Source organism: Hemiscyllium ocellatum, chromosome 18, assembly GCF_020745735.1.
Source record: "Hemiscyllium ocellatum isolate sHemOce1 chromosome 18, sHemOce1.pat.X.cur, whole genome shotgun sequence".
Taxonomy (NCBI): Eukaryota; Metazoa; Chordata; class Chondrichthyes; order Orectolobiformes; family Hemiscylliidae; genus Hemiscyllium; species Hemiscyllium ocellatum.
This window is the reverse complement of record NC_083418.1, coordinates 60,156,707-60,166,084: the sequence shown is the minus strand read 5'-3', so window position 1 is coordinate 60,166,084 and position 9,378 is coordinate 60,156,707. Positions and strand designations below refer to the sequence as shown.

The 9,378-nt window shown below is 37.1% G+C and overlaps 1 protein-coding gene across 1 annotated transcript in view; it reads right to left on the bottom strand.

Moving 5' to 3' along the window:
- Positions 1–5,809: 5,809 nt before the first annotated feature.
- The window catches only part of qser1 (glutamine and serine rich 1), a 157,873-nt gene continuing 154,304 nt past the window's right edge, over positions 5,810–9,378 (bottom strand). The window contains exons 11-13 of the mRNA XM_060839059.1: positions 9,143–9,289; positions 7,661–7,756; positions 5,810–7,118 (exon numbers count right to left, since the gene is read on the bottom strand). Coding sequence (XP_060695042.1) covers positions 6,978–7,118; positions 7,661–7,756; positions 9,143–9,289 — 384 coding nt within the window. The 3' untranslated portion in view covers positions 5,810–6,977. The remainder of the gene's footprint in view (positions 7,119–7,660; positions 7,757–9,142; positions 9,290–9,378) is intronic.

Here is a 9,378-nt window from a genome sequence, read left to right as displayed (position 1 = left end):
GTTAAGCCTTTCATCTGTTAGAATACCATGACAGTTTCACTTCTTTCATGAGTAAATCACAAAACCTTTTTTAAAAAAGTTGCATTCTCAGGTTAGCTGTTAACAATGGTGATAACTAGATAATATTTTGAAGGTGTTAGCCCTGTGTTCTTTGTCTATGCCATGATGTTTAGATTGTTATCTCACTTTTTAGATTAGAATCAGTTTTACATGAATTAATGCAGTTTTTGAGCAAAGGACAATGTAACCCTGCAAGTACAAATTCATCCCACAAAATATGTGTATGCATGTGGGTCTTTGTCTGTCTGTGTGTGTGCTTGTCTGGGTTGGGGGTGAAAGAAGTGAAACTGTGATGGTATTCTAACAGATGAAAGGCTTTACAGACAAACATTTTTTCAATGTATAATTTCAGTTACATCACACTGTAAATATTTGCTATAAATTCTGTGTGTTAGGATTGAGCCCTCCACTACCACCTGATAAAGGAGCGACGCTCCGAAAGCTAGTGTGCTTCCGATTAAACCTGTTGGACTATAACCTGGTGTTGTGATTTTTAACTTTGTATACCCCACTCCAACACCAGCATCTCCAAATTTTGATTATCTTGGCTGTTTTTCTGAGGCAGTGGGAAGTATAGATGGGGGTCAATGGATGGAAGGCTGGTTTGTGTGATGGACTGTGATGTATTCACAATTCTCTGTAATTTCTTGTGGTCTTGGGCAGTGCAATTGCCATACTAAGTTGTGATGGATCTGGATAGGATGCTTTCTAAGATGCATCAATAAAACTTGCTAAGAGTCATTGTAGACATGCTGATTAGCCTTTTTGGTTTCTTTAAATTAAAAATAATATTTTTGCTTCAGTGAGTGCAACATTAATTCACAGGATGGCAGGATTGTCTTTTCTTTTTATTGATAGCCACCATTTATTGCCTGTCCCTAGTTGCACCCAAGGCGATAGTGAGCGACCTTCTGGAATCACCACAGTCCATGTGTCATAAGTAGTCACAATACCATAATGGTGAGAATTTCAGGATTTTGACGCAGCACTGAAGGAATTGTGATATATTTCCAAGTCAGGACGTTGAAAGGCTTAAAGGAGAATTTACAAGTAATAAATACAAGTAACAAGCACTTATCAGCTGAAAATGTGTTGCTGGAAAAGTGCAGCAGGTCAGACAACATCCAAGGAGCAGGAGAATCGATGTTTCGGGCATGAGCCCTTCTTCAGGATATATATAGCCTGCTTGGCACACTCTCCTCATTCCTGAAGAAGGGCTCATGCCCTAAACGTCGATTCTCCTGTTCCTTGGATGCTGCCTGACCTGCTGTGCTTTTCCAGCAACACATTTTCAGCTCTGATCTCCAGCCCTCACTTTCTCCTAGAAGACTTATCAGCTGTAGTCCTTTGAGATGGTAGCGATAGTGGTGGAGGGAGTGGACGTCACATTGATGTGATGCTAAGCAAGCAGGCTTTGTCCTGGATGGTATCAAGCTTCTTAATGTTGTTGGAGCTTCACTTGTCCAGGAAAATTCATATTCCAGAACTGTATCGCGTAAATGGTGGACAACCTTTGAGGAATCAGGAGTTGAGTTACTCACTGCAAGACTCGTAGGCATTTGATCTACCCTTGTATTTTTATGGATAGTCTAGTCAGTTTATTGAGCTTAGTCACCTCCTGGCTGTTGATAACAGGGGATTGTTAACCCTATTGAATGCCAAGGAATACTGATGAGATAGTCTCCTATTGCAGATAGTTATTGCCTGGAACTAGCAGGGCTTGATTGTGTCTTATTTTTCCACAAGGACTACCTTGCAGAAGTCCTACAGAGATGTGCTGGAGCTGAGATCTGACTGACCGTCAACAATTTCAACCATCATTCTTTGTGCCAAGTTGGACTCTAATCACTGGAGAGATGTCTCCCGATTCCCACTGACTCCAATTTTTCTAGGGGTCTCTGATGCCATACTTTGTCAAATATGAATATAGCTTTGTAAATTGGGCCTGTATTCTCTTAGTTTTGAAAGATAAGAGGTGATCTCATTAAAATCCAACAAAAATAATTAAAAGGATAGGAAGGGTAGATGCAGGTAAGATTCTTCTCCTGATTGAGGAGTCTGGAAGCAAGGATGAAGCCACTGAGAACAGAAACAGAGGAAGATATAACTTACAAGGGCTGAAAATCTTTGGAATTCTGTACTCAAGAGATCTGTACAGATGTCATGAGATTCATTTTAAGTAGAGTTTGATGGATTGCTAAATGACTAAAGGCATATGGGACGAGCGTAGAAAATAAATCACAAAGTTGATTACCAGCCTAACCACTATAAATGGTGCAGCAGGCTTGAAAGGGCAAATGATTTATTCCTGCCCTATTTTTAAAATCTGTCCCTGGTTATAGATTTCCCCCTCAAAGGGAGGCACCCTCTCAGCATCTACCTGTCAAGCTTCTCAGTGTCTTACATTTTGCTAAGATCACTTTTTAGATCCAACATGCTCCATCCTTTTTCATAAAGGCAACCCTTTTTTTTTTAAGAATTTGCCCTCAGAACCCTCATGGACTACTTCCTAAGCAACAATATCACTCATGTAAGGAGACCAAAACTGCACTATATCCTAACTGCAGTGTTACCAAAGTCCAATACAGTCCCCTCAGAATAAAGGTCTACATTATATTTGTCTACAGCTTTTACACTACACATTCCACACAAACCTTGTTAAAATGTTCACTCAAGCCTTTTCAAGATCAAAGTTGAGGCAATGTCATGTTCTTTGTCTATTATCTTCAAATATTAAGCGAACAATTGCATCTTTTGTTGTGTCCTCATATGTTCCTGAGCAAGATGGTCAAACAATTCTTCTGATTGACAATTCAAACTAAAGTGGCAAAATGTCAATTGTGAAGGACGTGCAAATTAGTTTTACATCTATAATGGTGTTGCTTTTTCCTGCCTTATATTGTTAACTGCATAGCTTGTCTTCAAAATCATCAGGCATAGCACAATTAAAGCATGTTGAGATAATATATATTTCCACACTAAGCAATTTGGAATGCTTTGAAAATTCTTGAGTCCAAACCTTGGATCATGAAAAGGATTTTCAAACAAAATTTCTCTAGTGCTGACTCAACATTCACTTGCTCAACAATGAATAGATTTCAGATGTCATTACTCAAGCTGGAGTATTGAATCGTATTTCTATATCCAGGTACCTTGGCTTGTTTGAAGTGAGCCTTTACCTTATCTATGTTTGTTTTCCTCAAAACGGAATTCTCAAACTGCTACTCATAATAGAAATTATTGAAAATCGCTAAGTTTGAAGTTTTCTGTGCAACTTGCTTTCTCTCTGTTGAGTAAACAGTATGAAGCTCCCTATATAATTCACATCCTTCACTGAATTGATTGGTAAAGCTTGGAGAGCATCCGCTCAATAAACTAAGGGGGGGGAAATGCACATAATTTTAATAATAATACTCTACTCAAAATAGCTCTAATTCAATATTAATATTTAAATGTAGCATAATTTAAATGTTACTGAAGCCTTTTATGCTGCAACTATGCAATAATGACACAAACGGTCTTTGCATGAATAGGATACTGCTTGCTAGAAGAATCATATGCATTCTTCCAAAAGAAATCCTTTTTCTCGAATTACCCCAAATGTGATATATCAATTGCCTTTTCAATGGGAATGCCTCAGCCAATCAGAATGAACTTGCCATCAGCAATTTTCTCTCGACATAGGATAAAATTGTGACCATTTGAAATTTAGCATTCTTTTGTTTATCCTGACAGGTGCAATATAAAAAGCTTTGGCAACTTGTCTTTTCATCAGTATTAAAGTTCTGTGCCAATAAACAATTGATAATAACTTTTTGCTTAATCTGCACATAAATAAGAAACTTTGATACATTTCTTTCTGGTATAGAAACAGCCAAATCACCCATTGTGACAAATGGGATTCTTGGAGTAAAGAAAATTAAACATGAGAAAGCCAAAGACAAACCCAGTGTGTATAATTCACAGAATCTCAGAACTGTTAATGTACAAGAGAACATTTGACCAATCATGTCTCTCACTTATCTAAATTAGCATCTCATAATATTGCCATTCTCCTGCCTTCTTCCAGTAACCTTGCATACTCTTTATTGCCTCATCTGAACCCGCTTTCAACAATCTTAAACAGTGTATTCCAAATCGTAACCACCTACATGAAAGTTTTTCCACACAGCACTTTCCTCTTTTATTGATTAATTTAAATTGATCTTCTCTTGTACTCTGACCTTTCAAAAGGTAGTAATAATGTTTCCTTCTTCGTACTGCCCAGCATGCTCACAATTTTGAATCAGGTCTCTTCTCAGCCTAATATTTTCCAAGAACAAACATCCTTACTTCTCAAGTCCATTGTTTGTGCTGAAATTCCTCATCCCTGGAACCACTTTCATGAAACTCTTTTGCACTGCCTCTCAAATGCCTCACATCCTGATCAAATTGCAGGTGCTCAGCACTGGATGCAATATTAGAATACAGGTTAATCTAGTGTCTTAAGTTGAACATAAATTTTTTGCTCTTGTACACCCAGGTTCCTCTGTTCCTGTACCAGCTTTACAGTGATGTTTATTTTAGTTTGTCTCTCCATTAGCTTAGAGGAGTTTACTCACTACTTTTTGTCATCAAAAGGTCAATTTGATTGCAGCACTGCTAAATCCAGTTGCGTGTTATACATGATCAGAATACAAATTTGACTTTTAATTCTTGAAAGTCCAGATACACAGTTACGACATACATTTAGAAAACAACCCAATGAAAATAGAGACCACATTCTCTCTGTTATCTCTAGAATATTGACAGCTTCCATTCCCATCCCAACAAGTTGGTTGCCAAAACCTCATCTATGCTTTTGACTCAACCATCTTAAATTTCTCGGCTTGCATGTCACCACCTGGAACCTTCAGCTCACGTCAGCCACTATGTGATTTTGGATGTGGGTAGCAAAGTTCAATTGACCTACACTTGTTCTTGCTAATTTGTAAAGAATGACTCAATTTCATGACAGATTAACTCATTCTTTCCCATTCAAAAACCTTTCAATAACTCTCCATTCTTCCTATGTAGGGCTCTTATGCCCCCTGATTTCTTTCCCACCTCCAACTCATTAAGTTCTAGGCTTCAGAGTTCTAATGTGTCTACCTCTCAAAACCTATATCTTAAACTTCTGGTTACGTTGCCCAGCATCTCATTTAATGTCAAATTATCTGTGAAGTCCTGTAAGGACTCTGGATTGTTACAGGTCACAATAATACTGTCTCTAAAACATGTTGCAGTTGAGTCTGGGCACTGTGAAAGTTATGGAATCCAGTTTAAACACTATTCAATAGTACAAGCGATCAATCTCACTCAGAATGACTGAAGAGGTAACTGTTAAGAATAAGTTTCACTGCTGTACTCCTCTGTAGTTGAGAGTTAAAGCTGATTGTTGAAGATAGCATTAAATTCTGCTGTACTCAACAGGAACTTTTGATGTTGGATCTGGATCTCAAAATGCAAAACTGTCCCATTCTCAACAGTTAATTTTTTTTTAAATGTAGTTGAAAACCTTTGAACCTGTTGCTTCCAAAATATCTGAAATATATAAACATTAATGAATCAAAGACACAATTAAAACAATAAACATGGGAAGAGGAATTTTAAAATGGTAGTCATTTTAAGGGTTAATTTGGTAGAGTAAAACATGATGCATAGAATGGTAAGTAACAATCAGAGCATAAGAAAAACCACCAGGGTGGCAATATTCAAGAAAATATTTTTCATAGTAACAGTCAAAACCATGTTGAATTAAACTACATTTACAAATGTACTGTCTATATTGCTGAATTGTTGAACAGTTCTTCTGGTGCAATATAAACTTCTTTGGCTTTAGGTTTAGTACGAAATTTATTTTCATGTATCAGAAAATAATTGCAATGTGTAACACAGCTACACTTAAAAGGCAAAACTAGTCCAATATGCATATCTGGTACACACTGAAGCAATCTTGTATTAACAGAAAAAAAAGAAATAGTAGTTTACCTCAGTATATAAAGTATACAATGTGATCAACATGTAAATGAAAATTTACTGGAAACAATGCAAAGTGTATTACACAGATAAATGAACATAATTCAAACCACAATATTTTCTCTGAAAAATACAATTATTGATGAGATAAAATGTACAATTTATTTTAAAGAAATATGGGTATAAAGGCAAAATAATCTTTTTCTTCAAAAACAGGGAAAATAGAGGTGTTGATCACGTTTTCATCACCAGAACTGACACAAAGTCTTTGAATTGCACCAACTCCACATTCAGTTTCCTGAACTTGCTATTTCTGAACATAAAAGGAGTCTGTAGAGTAACAAAAATTACGTATTTGCTGACGGTAACTTGAAAGAATGTCATGACACATCAACTTTATGATGTGTGTGGAAATTTGGTAGGTAGATATTAGAAAGATATATGGTTGCCTCTGTGTCTTGTAGGTCAGTAAGAGGCAGGTAATCAATTTAAAGCATTTCTTACTGAACAAAACAATTTCCTAAAGTGTTTAATCTACGGTAGTAAAGAAAATCATAATATACTTAGTGCATGCCTTGTCGTTTTGATCAGTCACGAAACTTTTATTAAAAATTGTTCTTTTTTTGGAAATAGATGTTACTCAATACCTCGAGATCACAGAATACAAAAAATCCAAAAACATTGGCCATCATAAAAATGTGGTTAGACACAATAATTAATAAACTCCCAAAACCAAAATGTATTTTCTTGACAACCATGTCCATGTAGCTATAGGTCGACATACAAGGTCCACATAGCCCACAAATGCCACTATTCAAAGCCTAGCCGAGCACCACTGGGGTGCAAACGTTCATTTCAATGTCTCCATGATATTTAGTTAGTGCCACAGATAAAACTGTTGTAAAATCTCATTATGTACATTATGAACACTTCTGCTGTGCTTGTGTCAGAAGATCGCCAAATTTTTCAAAGAGATCTTCCACCCATTTCTCATTTTCCATACACTGCTGGATTGTTTCAACTTGGCCAAGATCTTTATTCCGTTTTAGAATGGAAGCAGCCTGTCCAAATGAATAGTTGAAAACTTGAGAAAGTTCAATATTTACAGTAAATTCAGTTATGCATTGATGAATGTCTTTACACATGAACAGGATAAAACCTTTGATAACTGAGGTTCCTGTAGATCAACTGACTTCTATTCACAGTAAATATACCAGAATATCAGATAAGCAAACTTTATACACATCCTGATCAATTAAAAACATGAACGTACAACTTTCTGCTGAACAAACAGTTAAACTTTTATATTTGCAACCACCATTATGGAATCAGTGGGATCTCTGTCTTTTATTTAAATCTACACTATTAACTTATGATGAAAGAACTGTGCTATGAGATGATCCCTCAAAGCTTTCAGAGAAAAAAAAACACATTTTTGAACAAGCATTGGGTTACAATATGCGTTTTCAAAAGAAATGCCAAACACTCAATTTTTAAACACAAGGATCTTAGAATTATCCTGGGATTTGCTTCAATTTGTTGCAATTTTAAATAGTATACAAATTCAAGCAATACGAAACATCGTAAAGTATTAATTGCTCACCTCTTTCTTGCATAACAGGTAGGTGTGGTACTTATAGTGATGAAGTGTGTGATATAAAGTACAGCACTGCAATTTTTCATGATCAACAGTGAATTCCTATTTAAAATAAAGAATAATTGCATAATTCTATAGCCGATCTAACTTATCATTCAGCCAACTGATGCAGTTTTAATGCATTAAAATGTAGACATCTGATCAAATAGTAACAGCATAGCTTTGACAAATATTGTGATTTTTATCTAATTACCCCTACAATTAAGGTAGGAAATCATAGAAATTATGATCTTGTTGCAACTGAGGCATGAGGCAATATTGCTCTAATCTCAGTACTCTGCAAATCACAAAACATATTTTAATTTTATTTTCCAATTTCCAGAAATTGCTGAAAAAAGCTCAGCACCTTGGAGAGAAAGCACAGGGTCCAGTGACTGTCCTTCAGAACTGATCTTAGCTCAGTAGAATTGCTGAAGATGGCATGGTGGTGGGGGTGGGAGAGTGTGTGTGTGTGTGTGTGTGTGTGTGTGTTTTGGGGGGGGGGGGGGGGGGGGGGGAAGGGGGGCGTTGATGGATAAACAGTATGTGGAGATGGAGTCCTGGGAAAGAGAAAAATGGTCAGGCAGGAAGCAATGGGTAAAGGTCATCCTGGAGAATAAATCACTGCTGCAGTGTCTGACAATGGGTTGTTTATGATAGAAACCCACATGATGACAAGGTCTGGTATGTGGAAGTTGAGGTAAGACATGAGAAAAGGTGCTCGGACCCTAAAACTGTTGAACTCGATATTAAGTTCTGAAGGTTGTGGGTCCTCAAGTGGAAAATAAGGTGCTGTTCTTCCAGCTTGGACTGAGCACTCTGAGACGGAGAGGTTTGCCAGTGAACATGGCAGTATGTTGAAGTGGCAGGCAACAGGAAGCTCAGAGCCGGTTTTGCAGACAGAATGCAGGTGTTCCGAATACAAATGAATACAATTCGCTGCTCACAATGTGATCTGCTCCTGTCATCACTTGGACTTCCACCACAAACTAAGCATTGTCAGCCACTGGTGGTCCCCATCAGTAGCTATTGATTGTCCTAGGTCAACGTTTACCCATTCCTTTGTCTTCTTCTTTCTCTTTGGGCTCCATCTCCACTTATTGCTAACTCCTTCCCCCATCCCATCTTCAACATATATACCAAACCTTTCCGAGCTAACATCAGTCTGAATAAAGATCACTGGTCCTGCTTTCTCTCCATAGATGGTGCCAGAACTGCTCAGTTTTTCCGACAATTCCTGCTTTTGTTTTTGATTTCCAGTATTCACAATCATTCTTTGGATTAAAAAAAAACCCATGGAAAAAAGAGTCTGTGATCGACGACAGCCAAGTAATTATAGAATTTGTTGTAGAAATTGCAAAAGCCTTGACGAAATAGTTGCCAGATCATATGTGTTAGAATATACAATTTGGAAGAAAACGTACATTAGACTAATTCCAGACACTTTACCTTTTGGCCCTTGGCATTTTGTTTTAATGGCTGGAGAGTCTTCTTATTGTAACTTTTACCACTCAATTTAATTTTGGGCACATTTGGATTGCTGCTTTTTACTCCCGAGACACACGTAGTCAGTTCAGGAAAATTCTCCATTGAAGTCTGCAAAGCAAAACAAATACATAGAATAGTTACTATACTTGAAGAAACTACTCAGCCCTTCAGGTCATTGCCATCTCTCTGTAAGAACA